Here is a 25,105-nt window from a genome sequence, read left to right as displayed (position 1 = left end):
CGTCTGGTTCCTAATGGTTACATTTGCATCCGATCTCTCCAGTGGCAGCTGAAGAGCTGGTCTCAACACAGGGACCCTCCGGAACTTTTGGTTCTGATAGGGCTGGAGCAAAAGAGAAACTTGAGTTGGTAGGTTCTAGACTCCAACCTTCTGACAGGGGTAGATCTTCTCCCTCCTCCCCCAGATTGGATGCTCTCCACTGCTGTGTCAAAAGAAGGGTGGGGTGGGGGCGGCTCACCTGTTGCAGCATGTAACCTCTGGGCTGTGATCCGATTCCGATCCGATTCCGATTGGCAGTGCCACATGAACCTCCTGGAAATGAGGGTAGCCCTTCTAGCCCTTCTAGCTCTTCAGCATTTCCAACAGCTCCTTTCAGGTAACTCCATAGTGTTGATGAGTGACAACACTACAGTAGTGGTATATCTAAACAAACAAGGAGGTACTTTTTCGCAGCGGCTCTGCCATCTTGCTGTGGAAATTCTGTGTGGGTTGGAAGGGAACTCAATTTCCCTGTCAGCCTGGTTCATCCCAGGCAAAAAAAAACTTTCTGGCAGACAGTCTGAGCAGGAAGACTCAAGATAGTTGGTTCCAAGTGGTCTTTGCATACCCGGATAGCCAACAAAGTCCTGACTCAGTGGGGTTCGCTGATACTAGACTTGTTCGCGACGTCTCTCAACCGGAAGCTTCTGGTGTACTATTCTCCAGTACTAGACCCACAGGCAGCCTTCCAGGACACCTTACAACACCTAGTATGGGACAACATAGACATCTATGCATTCTCCCCTTTCTACCTAATGAGGAGACTCCTCAACAAAATGAGGTCATCCCACAAGCTTTCAATGACTCTAATAGCTCTACTGTTGTAGCAAGCAGAAAGGTTTCCAGATTTTCTACTTCTGCTTACAGAGGTTCAGAGGGAGCTCCCACCCCTCCACAATCTCCTTCGAAAACCACACGCTCAGATCTTCCACAAGACACTCGCAGCCCTACGATCTCACACCTGGAGGTTATCCAGCATCTCTTCTCACAAAGAGGCTTTTCACATGCAATGGCGAAGCAGATGTATGGGTACCTCCAGAGATCTTCTATTGCCGTCTACCAGGAGGTGAAGTAGTTGGTGTCATGCATAATACCCAATGTTTCCCAGGTGTCCAGGTATCAACGATACCTTGACCACTGACCAGAAGGCGAAGGTATACCAGGGCCTGGAGGATGAGGTGGAACACGGATGGAAGCAGTCATGCTCCTACCCCTTAGAACTGATGGAAAACTAGAATTCCCAGGAGATCCTGACACTGCAAGGGGGATGTAAATGGGTTCCAAACGATTGTCAGGTAATCGAATTGTAACAGGAGCGGTGGAAGCCTGTTTAATCGCCTTAATGAGCTATTGGAACCATGGCACATAACTCGTGAATGAGGAGGCAGCCAAAAAGTTCTTGCTAGCGAGGAACGAGCGCTGGTTGTGAGACCACTCTTCTCCTGGAAAATAAACAGCCGATCATGAGCGCTGCTGTAGTGGAGCGCGCTGAAGAAGGGAACTGAACCTACCAAAGTCAAGTTCAGAAATGTTTCATAAATACGAACATGATGAGCACGCAACGAAGTGCTTGTGTTTGCCATTAGCCAACACTTCATGAGCTGATGCACGAACACTTGCAAGAGCATTAGCAAGTGGTTCACAAGTTCCCTGTAACTTGTGCGCACCTAGAACTGGAGGTGCATGCTCGGAAGTTGGCGAGCAACGTAAGGTTGGTATGGGTGAGAACACTTGCTACCAGCGATCCCAGAGTGACGTTTCTCCTGAAAGAGCAGACACCCAAGGCCATGACGGGTAGCACACTTGTGAGACTCACAGAGACTCGTTGAGGGCACGGTGGAAAGCGTCTAGGATTCCAGGGAGTCGGCCACGATTACCTGATTGCTCTAAAGAGCCTAAGTCCAGAGAGCTAGTGCGAGGAGGTGAAGAATCGCGCACCCGCTTATGAGGTACGTAAGGTGGGGACACTTCAAAAAAGGAAAACCTCTGAAGCTGGCAAGAGCATCAACCATCCTCTTAGGGTTGAGGTTCATGGGGAACCTCGGGTTGAGCAAACCCATTGCGCCAAAAAGATTCAGCTGACATAGACTCCAAAGAGTACCTGACTACAATTCCTGTCAGGCGAGGAATTGCGGAGGGAGTATCCACCAGGGGCACAAGACTGGTTGGAAGTGACTCCACTCCAGCAGCTCATCGGGGAAGGTTTAGACTGGCCCCTGCGGAGGCAGCTGTGCACTCCTCCTGTGACCCAAGCTTCAGCACCTCCAACAGCTATTCCATTGTCGGGGAACCAAAAGTCCCACGGAAAGCCACAATTGACACATAGTGTCAAAAGAGGTAGACTCCCTACAGGTGGAAAGTAACACTTGTATTTTGCTAGTGGAAGCAAGGGGGTCTGCCGTGCCCAAAGGTTGTCCGGAGGTCAAACGGTCACCGCTTTTGTCCAATCAGCCTCCAGAGGAGGCCAAACAGGAAGATTGATTGATTGATTTAAAGTTTTCTGGCATCCTGACATCGAACAGGAAGAGGAAGGTGGGAAGGTACGATGGACGGGAGAAAGAACTCTAGTATGAACTTGAGGGTGAATAAACGGATTTGGAAGCGAAGCGAAAAATCTATTTTTGGGTGAGATGGCCATGTCGTCCTGATGGAAGGTTCCTATTGGTAGCTTTCTAAGGGATATTTGGCTACAGTAATATTCCCAGGGAATTGACCTTTAGGTCTCCAGAATTCTAACTCCTGGCACGAATATCCTTAAAATTTCTCTTAAGGATATGGCATAATATCAGGGGACGTATATCTTGATACGACACATAGCAATCTTCACCCCGAATAGCGTTTTCGTTTCGAGGGGGTGGAGAAAACAGAAGGGGAGCCGTTATCAAGGTAACCCTTCCTCCCGTACTATTACGAGTCTCCAAGATGGCGCTCATTCCTTGTAGCATTGAGCATGGTGCTACAGATATAGTATTTTCTGGAGGGATCTTGCCTTAGCCTTTTCTATGGAAAAGGAGGGCAGGTCCAAAAAAATATTTTTCGCTTAGTTTCAAAATCCGTTTTTTGGGCTCAAGCCATGTCGTCCTGATGGAAGTTTACCAGAGAATTACTAGAAAGTACTGTATCTGTGGATTTTCATAGGTGCCTTAACCTTGGGACAAATTTTTCTATGGTCATCTGGACCATTCAGACATATGACGTTACCGTTATACGTGATTACCACTAATCATGTACCATGTTAGGGCTTCCTGCCCCCTGCAGGGAAGAGTCATACCAGACAGTAGAAAAAGGGTCTCAAGGTTTGCATATATTGTAGGAACAAACATAAGTATCAACTAGATATACAAGAGTCTCACGGTTTTTATATGTTGTCGGAACAATAAGTACCAACTCTATTCATACTGTAGTTTGTAAGCATACAATAATATGAGGTTTACTTAATAAGTAAAAGAACTCTGACTATTTTTTTTTTTCTAATTGTGGGGCGAAATAAGACGCAATTACACTTTACTAGACATTTGTTTACGATAAATAAATTAAATTAGAATAACAAGTGTAACATTAAGAGAATCATACATTCAACTTTATACAGAAATGTTTTCTACCTAAAAGGGAAGAAATGATTAGTGCCACTATGAAATTTGAAAAAGTTTGATAAAATTTTCCAATATTATTTTCTGTAAATGTTATATAATATTAACACTGTGTACAAGTACACACGGCACAAGTGTTATCTGTATAATTCTACACCTGAGATTTTTTAAGTCTTTAGTGTCACCATGGTGACACCCACTTAAAAGTATTGCACTGAAAGGTGTCAACACCTTTTCACCCTAATTGACAGTCCCAATCAATTCACTGTTCATCGCAGTACTAGACAACAGGTTTTAATACACTACCTGCCGCCACCTCATAATGCTTCAGTTCGTGCACTTGCTTCGCATAATATTTATAGAACACTCTGGATGACTTCCATCCAGTATATGAGCGAAGACGCTCAAAGTCCATATACTGAAAAAAGTTCAGTAATGAAGCAACTTTTCTTGGATCATGACCTGCGGGTGTACTGTCAGGATCTGCTCTGCGAATGAAGTAGGTAAGCTTCGCCCTCAGTTGTTTTAGGGATAAGTTTGATTCTGAAGTTTCTCCTTTAAAGAGCTGTCCTCCCCTGAAGTCTGAAGTTCTTCGAAGATAGACCTTTAGACATTCTACTGGACACAGAGAGACATCTTCCTTCAGAGGGCAGATTCTCCAGGGACCCCATCTCTTGGTGGGTAGCTCGTTTTTGGCGAGAAAGGGTGGATCAGGAAAAAGATTCAGTTCTCCCACTTCTGTGAAGTGAATATGGCCCTCGTTTCTGGATAGGGCCACTATTTCACTAACTCTAGCCCCTGAGGCTATAGCGAACAGAAAAATAAGCTTTTGGGTTAGATCCTTGAGGGAACAATCTTCATTGTTCACAGTTGAAGCATAATGGGCTTCGGAAGAGCTGCAGGCCTAAGTCTAGCACATGCCTTCGGAATCTTGTTAAAGATTTCGTTCGTCAGGTCCACTTGGAAGGTGTATAGAAGAGGTCTAGTCAAGGCCGACTTACACGTAGTTATCGTGTTGGCTGCCAGACCTTGTTCATGAAGGTGGATAAAGAAGGACAGACAAAAGTCTATTGAGATTTCTTTCGGTCCTTTTGCTTTAACGAAAGCAATCCACTTTTTCCAAGACGATTCATATTGTCTTCTAGTTGACTTGGACTTGTATTCTTCTAAGAAGTCTATACTGCCTTTTGAGATCCCAAATCTTTTCTTAACCGCTAAGGCGAGAAAATCATGAGATGAAGGTTTTGAGTTCTCTGTGATGAAGCGAAGACAGTCGACTTCTGAACCCGTTGAGATAGTGCTGGGTTCGGTAGAGGGACCAGCCTCAGCTTCAGTTCCATTATCAGAGGGAACCAGTTGCTCTTGGGCCACTTGGGAGCCACCAGAACTGACGTTCCTCAGAAGGATCTCAGCCTGTTGAGGACCTTCAGCAGGAGATTGGTCAGAGGGAACAGGTAAATTCGGGTCCATTTGTTCCAATCGAGGGACATGGCGTCCGTCGCCTCCGCTAGAGGGTCCTCGTATGGGGCTACATATCACGGTAGTTTCTTTTTGTCGCTCGTGGCGAAGAGGTCGATCTGCAGTTCCGGGACTTGTTGCAAGATGAAGGAGAATGAGTCTGCGTCTGGGGACCATTCTGACTCTATCGGCTTGAGCCTGGATAGAGCGTACGCCATCACATTGTGGAACCCTTGAAGGTGAACTGCTGATAAGTGCCATCTCTTCTTTTCCGCTAGATGGAAGATGGCTAATATCACTTGGTTGATATGGGGCGATCTCAATCCTTGTCGGTTCAGACATCTCATTATCACTTCGCTGTCCAAGATCAGCCTGATGTGGGCTGATCTGCGAGGGGAAAGTTTTTTGAGCGTCAAGAGGACTGCCATGGCCTCCAAAATATTGATGTGAAAGGTCTTGAACAGAGAAGACCAAGACCCTTGGACTTTCCTTTGATGGGAGTGACCTCCCCATTCTTCTGTCGAGGCATCCATGTGGATGGTCACCGATGGTGGAGGTGGTTGCAAGGGTACAGTCCTCTTTAGGTTCTTGGCCTTCGACCATGGCTTGAGAAGTGATCGTAGTAAGGTCGGTATCGGTCTTTTTAGATCTCTTCGAGTGTTTGATGCGTATCTTCTCCAGACTCCTGACGCATCTTTCAGCTGTGCTCTTAGCACTGGGTCTGTTACTGCTACGAACTGAAGAGAGCCCAGTACTCTTTCCTGTTGGTGTCTTGAGATCCTGTCGGATTTCGGTAGTCTCTTGACAGACCCCGCAATCTCTCTCCTCTTCCCTAGGGGAATGGAGAGGCGGTGTGACTTCAAGTTCCAATGGACTCCCACCCATTGAAACTCCTGAGCTGGAGAGAGTTGAGACTTCTTGAAGTTGATCTTGAATCCCAGATGTTCTAGGAACTGGATCACTTTCTTGGATGCTTGCAGACAAGCCGTCCTGGATCCTGCCCACACCAGCAAGTCGTCCAGGTACGCTGCTACCTGAACACCTTCTAGGCATAGTTGTTGAACGACTGCATCTGCAAGTTTCGTGAAGATCCTTGGGGCTATGTTCAGTCCGAAGGGCATGGCTCTGAAGACATACTTTTTTTCTGTAGCTTGAATCCTAGGTAGGAGGAGAGGGGGCGGCTGACTGGGAGATGCCAGTAAGCATTTCCCAGGTCTATTGAGACTGTGTACGCCCCTTTTGGAAACAGGGCCCTTATGTGCTGAAGGGTTAACATCCTGAACTTGTTGTTCTTGATGAACTTGTTGAGTGGCGACAAGTCCAGAATGACTCTGAGTTTGTCTGAGTCCTTCTTGGGAACACAAAACAGCCTTCCCTGAAATTTGATGGACTTTGCTCTCCTTATTACCTGTTTGCTCAAGAGTTCTAGGGCATATTCTTCCAAAGAGGGGGTGGAGTGTTGGAAGAACTGAGGAAATGATAGTGGAGGCTTGCTCCAGCTCCATCCAAGTCCATTCTTGATTAGGCTGTGGGCCAAAGGATCGAAGGTCCAACGATCCTGAAAGTGTTGGAGCTTCCCTCCTACCTGAAGCATCTCATTGCTTCGATTGTCCGGAGGATTTACCTCCCTGACCGCGTCCTCCCTTACCTCGTGAGGGGTGTCTTGGTCTTGAGGAGCCCCGTCTGGAGCCTCTAACTTTAGGACGAAAGGTAGTGGCTTGCCTCTGAAACGTAGGATTGAATGCTGGTGACAGGGCAACCAGCTGCTGAGGCACCACTTGGAATGTGGTTTGTGGTTGAGGAACTTGGGGCACCGCGGTCATGGTGACTGTGGGATGTTGTTGGGAAGGCCGAGAGGGTAGTCTGGGCTTCTTAGTACTCCTTTTAGGTTGGGGACCCGCATCCAGGGAAGATTTCCGTTTTGATGAGATGCCCCACTTCTGGAGAAGGTTCCTATTCTCCGTGGCAGCTCTATCAACTACCTCCTTGACCACTTCATTTGGGAAGAGGCTTTTACCCCAGATATTGGAAGATATCAGCTTCCTGGGTTCGTGTTTCACTGTTGCTGCATCAAACACGAACTCTCTACATGCTCTCCTAGCCTTCATAAAGGCGTACAGGTCCTTTACTAAGGTAGCCATATGCATTTTGGCCATGACCATGTTCATATCTGGGGTACTTTTTAGACCTGCACACATCTCCATGCAGTTCTGTAGGGATAGGGATGCCGCAAGTCTCCTTTGTCTCTTGCTCCCTACGCAAGAGAAAGTCTGACAGTTTCGGGAGATTTTCGCAGAACTGTCGTCCCGCGATATCTGCATTCAACTTCCCTACTGAGAAGGTTAGGTGGACTTCTTTCCATTCCTTATCCTCCAAGGGCAGGGCTAACGACAGAGGTCTACACTCCTCTAGTGTAGGGCAAGATTTGCCTGCCTCCACTGCCTTGGCAACAGCTTTAAAAACCTTCAATGTAAAGGGGAAGGCTATTGAAGCAGGAGCAAGAAAGGTAAGATGCTTCTTGCTCAAGGCGGACACTTTCGAGTTCGTATAGCCTACCTTCTTCAGGCTACTCGACAAGAGAGCCTGTGCCTTGTCGTGGTTGAATACCATGACCTCCATGGGTTCCGTCTCCTCTTTTGACGCTGGCTCCTGCTTCAATCGGATGAAGCAGTCTGAGTAAGCATTAAAGCTAGGCCAGAACTGGATGTCATCTAAGGGGACGGCTCCCATCTTCTCCGATATGTAGAGTTTGCCATTAGTAATTGGCATAAGGTCCGCATACCTCCAGGGATTGATTTCGGAGCAGGGTGGGAGGTCTTGGACTCTGGGTCACTTGTATAATCCTCGGGAGGCGGTGAGTCAAGCTTCATGGAGCTCTCTCTTGAGTTTCGCTTCCCTAGCTTTGCCTTGCTTGCGAATACTTTCCATTAGGGCCGTAAGATGGGCCAGTGCCTGGCTCGTGTCACCTGATGGAGGGGTAGAAGTGGATGATGTTGAGGGTAACGGCTCTGGTGCCGGCACAGACGGAAGGGACTCCGACTCAACATCATCTTCATCTTCCGGAGGTAGAGTAGACTCCTCCTCTGGATCATCTTTCAATAGATCCTTTTCAGTGTCCGTGGACACTTCAGACATCCTTTCCTATTAGTGGATGTCCATGCCTTGCAACGCCTCACTGACATCCGTCTCGATGGCAATCTGGAAGCAGAGAGGTCCAGGTCGTGCTTTGGGGTACGACAGCATCACTACCCGCTTTTGGGAACAGCAGGTTACGCATCCTTTCATTAGGCAGGTACGGTCCCGGAGAGTTTTTTTTGGAACCATTGTACCCATTTGCGAAGCTTTTCTCGCGCTACATCCCTCGACTCCGTTAACTTGGGGTCGTCGAAACCTTCAGTCACCAATTTCCGGCAAATGCTGCAGTCTTGGGGGTCCCAGTACCGCAGGGTTTCGGTAGTGATGGTGCAGGGGTCATGAGACCTGCACGCTTTGTGACCACAGAAGTTCCTACTCCTGTGGTTACAGAAGATCACATCACACTTAATTTGGTCCTCCTGTAAAGAAAGGAAAATTAAATGAGTATGCGGTTGTTTATCTCACATGATAAACAATTTTTTGGGCTCAGGCCATGTCGTCCTGATGGAAGGTTCCTTTAAGTAGCTTCCTAAGGTATATTTGACTACAGTGATATTCCCAGAGAATTTAACTTAAGGTCTCCAGAATTCTAATTCCCCTGTTTTGTTTTGTTTCATTTGTTGATGTCGGCTACCCCCTAAAATTGGGGGGAAGTGCCTTGGTATATGTATGTATGTAAGATAGTATACGAGAGATCTTCGATGACTTAGGTAGTCGATTTTTGCTGTCACTGGGCTAGTAACCTAGTGGCTTTAGTATACTTTCATACATATTCCCCGGTTACCCTCATGTATCGTTTTATCAATTCAAGCGGAGATAGATATCTCCTACAATTATTATATAAAGCGATACTCGCCTCCTGTGGAGATTTAAGGGTAATCTCTCCTTCCCTCTGAGTGTAGCCTTAGGCTACGACCCTAGTTGGTCTTGCCTCGAGTTGTCATTCAGGAAGGACTAGGCTAAGGTTTTTCTGCCCCTTACCTTAGCTGCAGATGGCAAGCTTTGGGTTTAGGTCAGAACCTTAGAGTACATAGTCGTGTGCCGGCAGCTTGTCGGCAGGGTGAATAGTTATTCCATTGTCGGATTACGCTGCCGGCATAGGAGGCTAGACCTCTCCAGACTGCACTTGAAGGGGTTATATGATTTTAACCCCTTCTCCCTGTGGTCTAGTAGACTAGTCCTGTACTTGCAGACCCTAGGCTGAAGAATAGATATTCTTCTGCCGCCTAGGATAGCGCCGGCACTGGAACTCTGTTTCTTTCTTGTTTAGGGGTGGCAGCTAGATGGCTGCCGGCCCCTTAACTGTATTGGCAGACCCTAGGCTGGAGAATAGATTTTCTCCTACCGCCTAGGATGGCGCCAATACCGATAAAGAGTTTCCTTAGGGTGTGATAGGACTGGCAACCAGCCGGCTCCTTTCACACCTTATACAGGACCCTTTTCCCTACCCTCTCTGTCCTTTAGTGATGGCCTAACCATCACAACCCATTGGCCGTCGTCCTACAATCTCACCGCTTGCCGGCAGGTTGTAGGGCTGGCTCGGGCTTCTGCTTGCAGTGGCCTAGTCGCTCAGCTTTCCCTTATGGACGCAAGGTCCCGGGAGAGCTTTGCCGGCTGGACCAGCTGCCGGCAGGAGATCCTTTTGCTATAGAGTGTTCTTCAGTCCTCTCTTGGACTGCCATTCACAACCTGTGTCCGGCAGAGACCGACAATAGTGGTGGATGGGTGGAAGCCTGAATATCTTATATTCTCCCCTTCCATTTGAACCCTCATTCCAGAGGAAGGAAGTGAGACAGAGCTCTTTCATCATCCTTCACTCCTTGCTTTCTCTCTCTCTATCGGCTAGTGCCGCCTGGTATTAACCTAACCGGTGGCTGCCGGCCACTACCCTAGCTGGCAAGATGCTGGCTGGACTAGTGCGCCGGCAGCCAATGAGCCGCCGGCACAACTGACTTGGCCGGCAAGAGCTGGCCGAGTTTTGATTACCGGCCACTACCCTGTCTGGTAAGGTGCCGACTGGATTATTGCGCTGACAGCCGGTGACCCGCCGGCAACCAGCAAGCAGCCAGCCACCACCCTAGTCGACGATGCGCTGGCTGAATTTTGCCCTAGGTGCTAGCCTTTCCGGCAACATGCCGGCTAGAACTACAGTATATGACTATACAGTAGCCAGTATATTTGCAATTTAGATCATACTGCAAACAGAAAACTAGGGTATAAAAGTATACAGTAGTTAAATTTCCAACATACTCTGTGTGTCCAGGCGCAGTCTATTGTTGAGACCATACTAGATAATTAAAGGAATTCTCTTTCCATATACTGATAGATGATCAGTTACGAATGACCCTCATTATTAATCCTTTTGGAAGTTAGTGTTAAGTTACACCTATCTATCCTTATAAGTTAGAACTCTTCCAATGGACCTCTTGAAGAGGATAACCCTAGGCTTTAATCTTGAGGGAGGTCACAGCAATTGGCTGGGCAGGAAACACACGTATGTGTCTTTCCTAATTCCTTTCTAGCTTACCTATCCTAAGCTTTATGCAATAAAATAAAATGAAAAATATTATTAATAATATTTATTAGTTTATCTAGTGAGATGAACTACCTTATACTCATTTTGTTTTCCTCTCTTTACAGGAGGACCATGTGAAGTGCCGTAGTGTCTTCTGCAACGTCCGGAGCAAGGACTTCTGCGGCCACAAAGAGTGCAGGACGCACTCTCATTGTTCCATCACCAAGGGACCTCTCAAATATTTGGACTCACAGGTAGGTAATGTGTGCAAAGCCTTGGTTACTGAAGACTTTGATGACCCCAAGACAACGGAGTCAAGGAATGCAGCTCAGAGTAAGCTGCATAGATGTGTTCGTGGCTTCCAGAAAAATGACACGGTGCCTTACCTCCCGAATGAGCGAATGAGGGCCTATCTATTCCCTAAAGCATCTGCGGATGATGTTATACCACAGCCTCATCCTGAGATCCCTTGTGTCCAGATTTCCGTAGATACGGATGTCTCGGATATGATGAAGGACATCCATCTAGACAAGAGGATGAAGTCAAAACGGTGTCTGTTTCGTCGGTTCCAGCCCCAGAACCAGTGCCCTCTACGTCCTCTGCTCCTCCATCTGATGAAACAGGGAAGACCCTGTCTACCCTTATGGCTATGATAGAGAGGTTCCAAAAGCAGAGCGAAGAAAGGGAAGCTGCATTGAGGAAGGAGATTCATCCGGACTGCTTCATCCGTCTAAAGGCGGAACCCTTATCCAAAGAGGAGACAGAGCCGAAAGAGGTCATAGTGCTTGACCATGCAAAGGCTCAAGCTTTATTGGCTAGCAGTCTGAAAGACAGGGGCTTCACTAATTCTAAGGTGCCAGCCCTGAGTAAGAGACACCCTTCCTTTCTTGCTCCAGCTACAATGGCCTTTCCCTTTGCGGAAAAAGGGTTCAAGGCGGTGATGAAGGCAGTGGAAGCTGGGAAACCTTGCCCTACACTTGAGGAGTGTAGGCCCCTTTCCCTAGCCCTGCCTACAGATCACAAGGACTGGAAGGATATACAGCTTACCTTCTCAGTCGGGAAGTTGGAGGCGGATATTGCTGGACGTCAGTTCAGTGAAAACCTCCCTAAGCTGTCTGAGTTTCTCCTGCGCAGGGAGCAGGAGACGAAGGAAAGGCTTGCTGCCTCTCTGTCCCTCCAGACCACCTTGGAGGCAATGGCCAGTGAGCATAGATCCCCAGATATGTTTATGGTCATAGCCAAAACACATTTGGCAACCCTGGTCAAAGACTTCTATGGTTTTGTTAGGGCTAGAAGGGCTTGCAGGGAGTTCGTTTTTGCCTCGGCTGCGGTAAAACACGAACCTAGGAAGCTGATATCTTCCAATATCTGGGGAAAGGACCTCTTCCTGAGTGAAGTGGTCAAGGAGATAGTCGACAAGGCCGCCACGGAGAACAGGAACCTTCTCCAAAAGTGGGGTATGTCGGCTAAGAGGAAGTCTTCCCCGGATGAGGGTCCCCAACCGAAAAGGAAGACAAAGGGGCCAAGATTGCCCTCTCGCCCCGCAAGACAACAACAGCAACTTCCCATGACCGCGGTGCCCCAAATGGTGGCACAGCCCCAACCCACCTACCAGATAGTACCCCAGCAGGTGGTGACTCAGTCACCAGCCTTCACTCCCGCCTATAAGAGGCAGACCACTACCTTTCGCCCTAAAGGTAGAGGGTCAAGTAGAGGTTCCTCTAGATGTTCCTCAAGAGGAAGAGGGGGTAGGGGAGGACGCGGTCAAGGAGGCAAGCCCTCCGGACACCAGAAGCAGATGCTTCCGGTAGGAGGAAGACAGCTCCACCATCATTTCCTCAATTCTTCCAACACTCCACCCCTGTTCTGGAAGAATATACCCAAGAACTCAAGAACTCGAGCAAACGGGTGACAAGGAGGGCAAAGTCATCAAATTCCAAGGAAGGCTGTTTTGAGTTCCCAAGACGGACTCAGACAAACTCAGAGTCATTCTGGACTTGTCGCCAGTCAACAAGTTCATAGAAAACGACAAGTTCAGGATGTTGACCCTTCAACACATAAGGACCCTATTGCCCAAAAGGGTATACACAGTCTCCATAGACATGGCAGATGCTTATTGGCACGTTCCGATCAATCGCCAACTCTCCTCCTACCTAGGATTCAGGCTACAAAAAAGAAAGTACGCTTTCAGAGCCATGCCCTTCGGACTAAACATACCCCCAAAGATCTTCACGAAGCTTGCAGATGCAGTCGTTCAACAACTATGCCTAGAAGGTGTCCAGGTGATGGCCTACCCGGACGATTGGCTGGTGTGGGCAGCATTCGAGACGGAATGCATGCAAGCATCCAAGAAAGTTATCCAGTTCCTGGAACATCTGGGATTCAAGATCAACATCAAAAAGTCTCGTCTATCTCCAGCTCAGAAGTTTCAATGGCTAGTGTTACGCGCCCGTGCTTGTGAGTCCAGCCTTGCTTAAGGAACTCTGAGCGTTAACAAAAAAAAGAACAATGGAAAGGTCGCCAGTCGGCAATAAGACAAGGAATACCGACAAATAGATATATTTACAACATTTAAATAAAAATTAGCAAAAAGGGGGAGCACAACAGATAATTATATTTTAATTTAAGCCAGGAGGAGCTTCGAGTGGAGTTTGATGGACCGTGGATGATAATTCAGCACAGCAATCACATTTCCTTAGTAAAAAGGACTCTGGTTCCTCCCTTGTGGAGGATATGTCAGGTCCAGCCTCCCTGATGTCTTGAGGGCGAAGAGAGGTGATGTTTCTCTCACGGAGGTTCGTTAGCGAGGAGGATGCCCAGCCGCTCCTAGGCCGACTGAGCTCCCCTTTGCCCCCAAAGGGGGGGGGGGGGAGAATTGGTCTGACTGTTGTCCCATTGGTCAGGCCTTGTTACGTGTCCCGACACCCCCATCAATAGGCCTCCTCTTTCTCCTGGGATCTCGACGTCGCCACGTGGTTCGTAAAAGATGTCTGGAAATGAGACCTCAAGGGGGGTAGACTGGTATAGGATGGTAGGAGGGGGGAGTAAGACTCTAAGTAGGGTCCCAAAGCTTATGGCCTGTCGACCCAGTCCTTGTTGGTGGGGTCTTTGTTTGAAAAAAGGTGGCGCAATGACCGCCATTAATAACACTAGGTATACATTGGAACTTACAGTCACATCGCCTCTCCATTCCATTAAAGAAGAGAAGAGAGATAGCGGGATCTGTCAAGAGACTACTGAAATCCTAAAGGATATCAAGACGCCAACAGGAGAGAGTGCTGGGCTCCCTTCAGTTTGCATCAGTGACAGACCCAGTGCTAATAGCGCAGCTAAAATATGCATCAGAAGTCTGGAGAAGATACGCATCAAACGTTCGAAGAGATCTAATAAGACCGATACCGATCCGACTACGATCACTTCTCAAGCCATGCTCGAAGGTCAAGAACCTGAAGAGGTCGGTGCCTCTACAACCGCCTCCACCCTCACTGATCATCCACACGGACCCATCAAAGGAAGGATGGGGAGGTCACTCTCATCAATGGAAAGTCCAGGGAACTTGGTCCTCTCGGCCATGGCAGTCTTCCTCACACTGAAGAAATTGTCCCCTCACCCTTCAGTCCACATAAGACTGATTCTGGACAGCGAGGTGATAATGAGATGTTTGAATCGTCAAGGTTCAAGATCACCTCAACTCAACCAAGTGATGTTAGCCATCTTCCGCTTAGCGGAAAAGAAGAGATGGCACTTATCAGCAGTTCACCTTCAAGGTTTCCGCAATGTGACAGCGGACGCTCTATCTAGGCTAACGCCGATAGAGTCAGAACGGTCCCTAGACGCAAGATCATTCTCCTTCATCTTACATCAAGTCCCAGAACTGCAGATCGACCTCTTCGCGACGAGCGACAACAAGAAACTACCTCGTTATGTGGCCCCATACGAGGACCCTCTAGTAGAAGCGGTGGACGCCATGTCCCTCGACTGGAACAGATGGACCAGGATTTATCTGTTCCCTCCAACCAACCTGCTGATGAAGGTCTTCAACAAGCTGAGATCTTTTCAAGGAACAGCAGCCCTAGTAGCTCCCACGTGGCCCTGGAGCAACTGGTTCCCTCTAGTATTGGAATTGCAGCTAAGGCTGATTCTTCTGCCGGACCCAGTTCTGACTCAACAAGTACAGAAGTCGACTGTCTTCACTTCATTACGGAAAACCCAAGACCTTCATCTCATGATTTTTTCTACTTAGCAGTAAGGAAAGAAAGTATAGACTTCTTAGAGGAATATAAGTCTAAATCTACCAGAAGTCAATATAAGTCGTCTTGGAAGAAGTGGGTTGCTTTTGTCAAGGCAAGAAAACCAAAAGAAATCTCAACAGATTTCTGTTTATCCTTCTTTATTCATCTTCATGAACAAGGTTTAGCAGCCAACACGATAACTACTTGTAAATATGCCTTAACTAGACTTTTGCTTTACGTTTTCCAAGTAGACTTTTCTAATGAAATCTTTAACAAGATTCCTAAGGCCTGTGCTAGGCTTAGGCCTGCAGCACCTCCAAAGCCCATCTCATGGTCCTTGGATAAGGTACTACACTTTGTCTCAATGTTGGACAATGAGAACTGCTCTCTGAAAGATTTGACTCAAAAAGTTATATTCTTGTTTGCTCTAGCCTCGGGGGCTAGAGTTAGTGAAATAGTGGCCCTTTCTCGGGAAGAGGGCCATATTCAGTTTACGGAAATAGGAGAACTGAATCTCTTTCCTGACCCAACGTTTCTCGCCAAGAACGAGCTACCCACAAGGAGGTGGGGTCCCTGGAGAATCTGCCCTCTGAAGGAAGATGTCTCGCTGTGTCCAGTAGAGTGTCTAAAGGTCTATCTTCGTAGAACCTCAGACTTCAGGGGAGGACAGCTCTTTAAAGGGGAAACATCAGGCTCAAACTTATCCCTGAAACAACTAAGGGTGAAGATCACCTGCTTCATTCGCAGAGTGGATCCTGACAGTACACCCACAGGTCATAATCCTAGAAAAATTGCTTCATCATTGAATTTTTTCCAGTTCATGGATTTCGAGCGTCTTCGCTCGTATACTGGATGGAAGTCATCCAGAGTGTTTTTCAAGCACTACACAAAGCAAGTGCAAGAATCAAAAAGATACATGGTGGCGGCAGGTAGTGTACTAAAACCTGTCCTGTCGCTTAGTGCTGCGAGGAACAGTGAATTATTTGGGACCATAATTCCATAGGGTGTACATGTTGGCACCTTACAGTGCAAGATGGTGAGTAAAATGTCACCAAGGTGACATTATGGACTGTTCCAGTGACTAAAGGTAAAGAAACATAGACTGAATACTAGTGCCGTGTGTTTTTACACAGTGTAAAAGACAGACTTTCACAGAAATGTATTAGAAAATTATTGAATTTTCAATTGAGTGGCATGAACTATTGTTTTCAGATGAAACAAGTATTTCTGGTCTGGCCTGCATTTTCTATGTTTATTATTATTCACTTGCATTTTTGTGTTATTATGAAATGTATGCTGAATTACTATTTATTGATTGCCAATAAATAACTGATTGATATTTGCATCTTATTTTGCCCCAAACCTATATAAATAAAGTTATGAACGAGCATTACTTTTTTATTCCTTATTATTCTGCATAATAACATAGAACAACTGAAGTAACTTTGTTCCTAAATGTATACAAACCTTTTCTACCCATGCATACCTTGTTTCGACATGGATATAAACTTATCTGCTGTGGTATACAGCTGAGCTGATATTCCTTGGATGCTATGGTGGCTTATGTGAACTTCGGCTGGTTGGGCATACAGCAAGACCCGTATGCCCTTTTGTTGCTAGGTTGGTCATATGAAATATGCAAACTTCGAGACTTTTTCCTGAGTCTAGTATGACTCTTCCCTGTAGGGGGCAGGAAGCACTAACATAGTTTATGATTAGAAGCAATGATGTATAACAGTAACGTCATAGGTCTCTAAGGTCTAAAGCGACCAAGGAAATATTGTCTTGAGGTTAAGGCACAATTGGAAAATCCACAGATACATTAATGCTCTGGTAAACTTCCATCAGGACGACATGGCCAGAGCCCAAAAAACGGATTTTGAGCGAAGTGAAAAATTTATTTTTGGGTGAGATAGCCATGTTGTCCTGATGGACCCGCCCTCCTTTCCATGAAAGGCCTTGGCAGGATCCCTCCCAGTACTACTGTATCTGTAGCACCTGCTCAATGCTACAAGGAATAAAGATGGTGGCAATGATGGCGCCATCTAGGTACTCAAACAGTAACGGAGGAAGGGAACCTTAATAACGGCTCCTCTTTTATTTTGCTACTTTCCCCCTCGAAGCGTAAACGCTATCTGGGGTGAAGATTGCTATGTGGCGTGTCAAGAATACGTCCCCTGATATTATGCGATATCCTTAAAGGAAACTTTAAGGATATTCGTGCCAGGAGTTAGAATTCTGGAGACCTCAAGTTAAATTCTCTGGGAATATCACTGTAGTCAAATATACCCTAGGAAGCTACTAAAAGGAACTTTCCATCAGGACGACATGGCTATCTCACCCAAAAATAGATTTTTCGCTTCCCTCAAAATACGTTTATGCAAATTATTAATATTTTAACCATTATAGCTTAGGATAGTAAGCTAGAACGGAATTGCTGTGACCTTCCCCAAAATTAAAGTTATAGAATTTCCTTATCAAGGCAAATTCAAAGAGAAGGGTTCTAACCTCTAGGGATAGAATAAGTGTATACTAACACTGACCCTTCTTAAATACTTTAATATTGTGGGATAAGTTGTTAACTGATTAACTATCAGTGTATTGAAGGAAATCTTTCCTTTCAATATAGGATTGGTCTCAACAATAGACTGTGCAAGGATACACAAAGTATGTTGGAAAATAACTACTGTATAATATATACAGTACTATAGTTTTCTGTCTGCAGTATATACTATACAGCAAATATACTGGCCACTGTATAATCATATGCTGTAGTTCAGCCGACATGTTGCCGGCTAGGCTAGCACCTGTCGGCACGGTCCGGCCGGCATGTCGCTGGCTGGGTAGTACCTGATGGCGCATGCCGGCTGGGTTAGTACCTGGCGGCACTAGCCGACAGAGAGAGAGAAAGCATGGAGTGAAGGGTTACCTTATTAAAATGTATGTTTACAATAATAAGGGTGTAAATACTTACCTTACAGCCTTCCTCCAGAATGAGGGTTCAAATGGAAGGGGAGAATGCATCATTCAAGCTTCCACCCAGCCACAAGATCCGTTGGCGGTCGCTGCCGGTTTCAGGGATGTAGATGGCAGTCCAAGGGAGGACTGAAGAACACTCAACAGTAGAGGGGTCTCCCACCGGCAGCAGTCACAGCCGGTACAACCTTTCCCGGAGGCTTGCGTCCATAAAGGAAAGACCGAGTACAGCTGCTTATGTAGGAGCCCGGCCGGCACCGCAATATACCCGGCAAGCGGTGAGATTGTAGGACGACGGACATAGGATTGCGATAGCTAGGCTATCACTAAAGGACAGAGAGGGGCAGGGAAAAGGGTTTTGTATCAAGTGTAGAAGAAGGCAGCAGGATTGCCGCCACTTCTACACAAGGGTAAAGCTTTGATTCAGTATCGGCGCCATCCTAGGCGGCAGAAGAATATCTGTTCTTCAGCCTAGGGTCTGCCAAAACAGGACTAGTCTTCTAGACCGCAAGGGAGAAGGTGGCGGCATCATACTACCACTTCAAGTGCGGCCTAGGGAGGCTTAGCCTCCTATGGCGACAGCTTTAAGCCGGCAGGGGAGTGACTACTCACCCTGCTGCTCAGCCGCTGGCAGAAAGACTGAATACTCTAAGGTTCTGTCGAAAACCCGAGCCGGGATACTAGCCGGCAAGGGTGGGAGACAGAAAACACTAGCCTAGTCAAGCCGGAGTGAACTACTCTATGGCAGGACCAAGATAGGGTTGTCGCCTATAGCGGCACTTAGAGCGAAGGAGGGATTACCCTTAAATCTCCACAGGAGACGAGTATCGAGTTATATAACTAATTCTAGGAGATATACTATCTCCCGTTGAATTGATAAAACAATACACGAGGGTAAACGGGGATAATGTATGAAAGTATACTAAAGCGCATAGGCTAGGTAGCCTAGCCCGGGGCGAGATCTCGGAGACTCGTAATAGTACGGGAGGAAGGGTAACCTTGATAACGGCTCCCCTTCTGTTTTCGCCACTCTTCCCCCTCGAAACGAAAACACTATTCGGGGTGAAGATTGCTATGTGTCGTATATCCTTAAGAGAAATTTTAAGGATATTCACACCAGGAGTTAGAATTCTGGAGACCTAAAGGCCAATTCTCTGGGAATATCACTGTAGCCAAATATCCCTTAGAAAGCTACCAATAGGAACCTTCCATCAGGACGACATGGCTTGAGCCCAAAAATCTCATTTGGACTTCTTCTTCCTCTGCCTACTGTAGTGCTCCTACTAGGAGGATAACCACTCCTGAAACTCAGCGCAGGACAAAGCCTCCGAGCAGGAATGTTGTTTCCACAAAGGGAAAAGACAGTGAGGATCCATCTCCATGGATGACATAAACATGCAACCCGCATGATCGCAATCCCCAAAACCAAACACACCTGTCAAGAGAAAAGAATTTTGTTTAGGTTTTACAGCCAGTTCAAAAGGAATAAATCCAACTAGACCACAGCAGAAACAAAAGTGGAAGAGCTCACTGGATGAGTGTGAGAGCAAGAAGGTTGATCTACTAACCACCACTACCCCCGCTAACTAGCGTAGGGTTGTTGACACCTCGCATAAAAGTTTCATGATTGATTTCTAGCTTGCGTTGAAACATATATCCCATAGTAAAGAGCGAGGGTTTGTATTTGTGTTGAAACAAAATATTGTAGGATTATGATGAAACCAAAGGAAGATCACAATATCCCTCTTATGAAATGGTTGAATGAAGCATTATATTGAAATGGAGCATGAGAGATGGGTTTTAACCACATTTATGGATGTTTGTTCTATTATGTATTATATGTATTAACATTAAACTGTATTACATTATATTGGACAATGGCTTGTCCAATGCAAACCCTATAAAATACACTACTTACCTGTTTCAAGGTAAGGATTGGGCTGAGCAGGCGGTGGTATAAAAAAACGGCTGAACATCACACCTGGAGCACCATCTTCCGGGGACATTGATAATTCCTGAATTCAGAAGAAACAGGAAATAGAAACTAATTGCTTGTTTTTGTGCATGTGCAATTAAAACAACATTAATAAGTAAATGATTCTTCAAGACTAAGAGATTAATAACCTTGAAAAAAGTTTTGAGATAAGTAGAGGAAAAGGTAAATGTGGTACCCTAATAATAATAAAATTTAATAGAAGCATCAGTGCTGCTTAAAATTTTAAAGAAGAGCAAATGTGATTCATAATTTCAATTCGCAAAGTATCAATTATAGTTGACACATTTAAAGAATATCACTATAGTCCATTTCTTTTAGCGAGTCATATTTGCACCGACTCGCATCGGTGCCCTTTTAGCTCGGAAAAGTTTCCTGATCGCTGATTGGTTGGACAAGATAATTCTAACCAATCAGCGACCAGGAAACTTTTCCGAGCTAAAAGGGCACCGTTGCGAGTCGGTGCAAATATGACTCGCTAAAAGAATTGGACTATAGGCTATCCTCTTTCCACTAGCACCGTAGATAATGCATGATATTATAGTTTAATACCATACTCTCCATGACTCAGACCATATCAGTTGCTGCTGAGGGGTTAGTAGGAGTTTTTCCTTCTGTTCCAAGTATTGAAGGCTTGATAATGATAGATGTGGCAGTGGAGCTTCTGCCATCGACGTTGAGGCGGGGGATTTAGTAAATAATCCTTGGCGATCCTGTGATGGAAGCACATTCTGGCCTGAATCAAATGTTTTTTGGCATAAATTTACAGATTTACAGTTTGAAACCTAGGGGCATCTTCAGACGCAAGGTGGAGATTCAAGATCCATCCCTCAGGGCATACCCCTGCTAACCCCAAAGGAGGTGGTTCTGATGCCATACAAGGCTGCTCTTAATACTTTACAAGAAGCAATATCAGATGCTGTAAGTTTTCTTCTCGACCACAGTTTGCTTGATGCTTCGGTGGTCAGAATGGCAGTGCCAGGCCAGAAAACTCCCCCCCCCCTTTTTTTTATACTAAAATGGCAAAATTAGCAACTGAGTCAATGAGGGAGTTACTGCTGCTTAAAAGTGATTTTACCTTGCCCAAAAAGTATGGTCCATTTGTGTGAGTGTATCTTAAAGCTTGAAGGATTCCCAGATCTAAGAGGGTTTTATGAAGTCTTCCTTCCCCAGAAGTGGCATGCTCAGGTTGGAAATAATCAGTTAGGGGACCATTTCCTCTTGGCCTCAGATCACCTTCGGACTTTGAAATTTATTGCCAGACAGACCTTGTTCATCTTGGTGTCTGCCATAGATTCCTTGGAAGTGGAGGCTATAAGGGGATCCCAGATGGCCACTGCGGTGGTAGCCAAGCAAGTGTGTAACCCTTTCTACGAAGCCTTGCAGGAATTTATTAATGGCAAGTGGGTAAGGCAACTTTAGATCTAATGAAGTGGAAGTAAAGGAAATTGTTGTACAGTACATTGATCCAATGTGCAAATGACTTTTCTTCCAAGCCTTCGTAGATAAAGTCAGAGCCAGTGCAAAAGCAATGGTCATATCACTTCCAGAGAATGGAGGCAAGGTTTTCGGCAATTCCTTAAAGGGAAGCTGCTTCTGTTCATGGTCCACAGTCTATAAGATCTGAAAATCCTTGAGGACAGTTTTGAAACAGAATATAAATCTTCTTAGTGTTCTTTGTTGAGAACATTACCAGGGATGATTCAAGGGAAGTTGATACAGGTCTTTGATATCTGCTCATCTCATAAATTTGAGTCAATAATCAATGATTTGCACCTCAACTTTTGTATATGGTTAAGGTTATTATCTATAAAAAAATTAACCAAATTCTGGGAAACAGTCCTGATTTCAACAACGAAGTTCTCAAACTAGGAATTCTACTCTAGTAAAGGATTACATTTCAAGAGGATTTAAATGTTCCTTTAATTGATGAATTTTCAGATGAAATGACCTCTTGGAATATGATATTTTTAAAGTTGATATCTCAGAAAATGATACTATATTTAACAAAGTTGATTTTGGAATAGTTTTACAGTATTAAATTTTTTCCGAACATGAGACGGTTGAACATGGAATTTCCCATAGATTCACTCACCATCTAGCTGGGAATGCTAATGTTAATCGAGGCAGTATGACTTAAGATCCTCATGAAAACATAAATGATTTTGAGTAAAACTTAGTTTATAATTTGTTTTTGTTTTTTTATTTTATGAAAGTAAAGTACAGTTACTGTACTTTATCATTCATCTTGTGATGTAGTAAAGTTGACCCGCATTGTTCTTCACCCTATTTTTACATGTTGACGTTAAACTTTTACCAAGACCTAGTAGGGAATCATATGTTTTTTAGCAATTTTAACAAAGTTCTTTTGTTGCAGTTTGTAATTTGTTATATGTTAAAGGGATCTAATTTTAATATATTTTACCACTTCTCTTGATAAATTTCAATTGGCTGGGGACTCTTAATTGTTTTAAAGCCTGGGTGGCTGCTATACCTTAGCTTAGCTGCTGGTAGTTGTAAGGTGTTGAATAATTCTACCAATATAGGTACTAGTTTCTTTAAGGAAGTAGGCATTAAAATGAATCTTATTCCACAAGTATTTTTGTGCAAGTTTATTGGGTGAATTTAGTAATCAGGGGCCTCTAGAGGTGAACATTTCACAGAATCAAGAAGAGGAAAATGACAAATCCATCAATTTCAAACTACAGTTATGTCAAACAAATATATTATTGTAATTATCATTACTAGCTAAGCTACAACTTTAGTTGAAAAAGCAGGATGCTATAAGCTCTATTAGGGCTTCAACAGGGAAAATAGCCTCGTCAGGAAAGAAAATAAGGAAACATAGAATAGTGCACCCGATTGCACCCTCAAACAACAGAACTCTAACCCAAGAAAGTGGGAGACTCTTCTACCCTTACCAAGTGGAAAGTAGCCATTAAATAATCACAGTACAGTAGTTAACCTCTTCAGTGAAGAAGAATTTTTCAGTTATCTTAGTGTTGTCAGGTGTATGAGGAAAGAGGAGAATATATAGATAATAGGCAAAACTATTCGTTGTATGTGTAGGCAAAGGGAAAATGAGCCGTAGCCAGAGAGGGAGTCAATATAGTACTATATGGACCCAATAACTCTCTAGATAGTAAAAGGTTATACTGGAACAGACAGAGGAATTCATTATAAGGCATAATATATGGATTTTCTCTTGACTAAGAACTATTTCTTATATATCATGTTCTCTTTTCACAGTATTTAGTAAGTTTTGAAATTTTTTCATTCCAGGTTGGATATCGAATCCAAAATTTCCTGTGACAATATTGGGTTTCCCCAATATCAGGACGATAGAAATAAAAGGTAATGATCAAATAACTATTTCATCTTTGTATTCAAAACACTTAACAGTAATTTTGTTATTCATTACTTTCTATGTCTCATTACTTTCTATGTCTCAAATAGATAACAGTATTTTCCTTCTTTGCAAGGGGAGAGCCCTCATCTTCTCAATGTTTGTAATCTTTATCACACAATTCCCCTTTTCTTCTCTGGTATCCCCTGTATTTACTGATTTTACATATGGGCTCTTACTATAGAATGGGGTTCGGGGAAAATGACAATGGTTTTCTGTTATCAACAACCAGTTCTGCAGTGAATTATCTTATTAAAATATACCAATTATTTATATAATAAAATAGTGTTAAATTTTTTTATTGATGAGGACAGTTTAATTCTAATGGAATCATTGCCGAGAATTTTCCCTTATTTGGTGACAGTTCTCGAGTTTTAATCATTAAATGACCTCCTTACCCTTAACCTTGCACTCTGAATTCAGATCTTATTTTCAAGGGAAGATTTGATAAGTAAACTAATTTGGAACTCATGATATTAGCTCTTCACATTTCCTCAATAACATATTGGTAGGTGATAATGAGAAGGCTGCGAATGCATCTACCAGACTAATCTATGCAAGTTTACACCCTCGACTTATATATTTAATAAGGTGCCAAGCGGTAATAATTTACCAACGATTGATCTTATTGGTGATATTTCTTAGAGCACTGGAGGACCAAATCCATATCCATAACTCTGATTTCTCAATTTTGTTCAGTACCTTAGAGTACAGTATCACATAAGTCCACTTCTTGAAAGTTTCTCAAATTTTCCACCTTTTTTTCTGTAGCACAAACGACAGGGTTACTTATTCACAGAATTTTCTACGTTTAAGAACATCAAATTATCGGATAATATTTATATTCATATCAGATCTGATGAGGTGACTTGCATTTATTGCTCTTTTGTTTATGAACCAAATGGGATGAAGTTATTGATGGGATCAACTTGTATTAAGCACAAGCCAGAACAGATAAGTCATGGTCAGGCATCTTCACTACTATTTCAGAAATGATATAATGGTCAGACTATCTAAGGTTACCAATAATCGATACTGTACAGTAAGACTATAGCAATAGCATAGAAATACAATTTAGAACTGTCTTTTACCTTCTGTGTTGGAACTAAATTATTGCAGTCAGTCTATAAGCTCTTAGGATAAAGGGAATTTCCCCTCATAGCAGGCATGAGAATTCTTAGTGCCTCATTTGCAAGAAAGGCCAAAGTAAATATCGGCTTTAGTTGCCCCAAAGGTAGAGGGGTTTAGAGAAAATACCTTGGCTGTTCTTTATGACTATTTTTTTACAGACTAGTGATTTTTGCAATAGTAAGGCCAGTTTTATAATATGCTATTCTCTATTGATGTTTATAACTAATACCAACTGTTACAATGCCAGATAATATCTAATAATCAATCAATCAGGCTAAAGTCAAAGTAACCAGCAAACTTAATGATTTTCTTAGATAATCTAGGTGATCAAAGATGTTTTATAAAACAGCAATAGTTTATTGGAACTAGAAGGGGGAGAGAGGTGAGCAGTCTCATAGCAGTTGTTAGAGTTAGAGCTTTAGTCCCAGTTTTAAAGTAATTTTTAAGGAAAAGAAATTAATTAAATGGCTAAATTAATTAAATGGCTAAAGGAAAAAAATATACAGTAAATGAATAATCCCTTTTACCTGAATTATTAGGGTTTTTTTTTTGGTTTCTTGTTCATAAGATGTCAATTTAGAGGAGACAAAAACTGTAGATAATTTTTTATATTTGTTATTTCATTACCAC

At 44.3% G+C, this 25,105-nt stretch overlaps 1 protein-coding gene across 1 annotated transcript in view; it reads right to left on the bottom strand.

Annotated features, from left to right (window-relative positions):
- Positions 1-19,989, bottom strand: part of LOC137627228 (general transcription factor 3C polypeptide 4-like) — a 386,672-nt gene extending 366,683 nt beyond the window's left edge. Inside the window, exon 1 of the mRNA XM_068358312.1 lies at positions 19,864-19,989. Coding sequence (XP_068214413.1) covers positions 19,864-19,951 — 88 coding nt within the window. The 5' untranslated portion in view covers positions 19,952-19,989. The remainder of the gene's footprint in view (positions 1-19,863) is intronic.
- Positions 19,990-25,105: the final 5,116 nt, after the last annotated feature.

The sequence above is a fragment of the Palaemon carinicauda genome, chromosome 2 (genome assembly GCF_036898095.1).
Source record: "Palaemon carinicauda isolate YSFRI2023 chromosome 2, ASM3689809v2, whole genome shotgun sequence".
In the NCBI taxonomy this organism is placed as follows: Eukaryota; Metazoa; Arthropoda; class Malacostraca; order Decapoda; family Palaemonidae; genus Palaemon; species Palaemon carinicauda.
The sequence above is the reverse complement of the archived record's forward strand: the minus strand, read 5'-3'. Positions and strand labels throughout refer to the sequence as shown.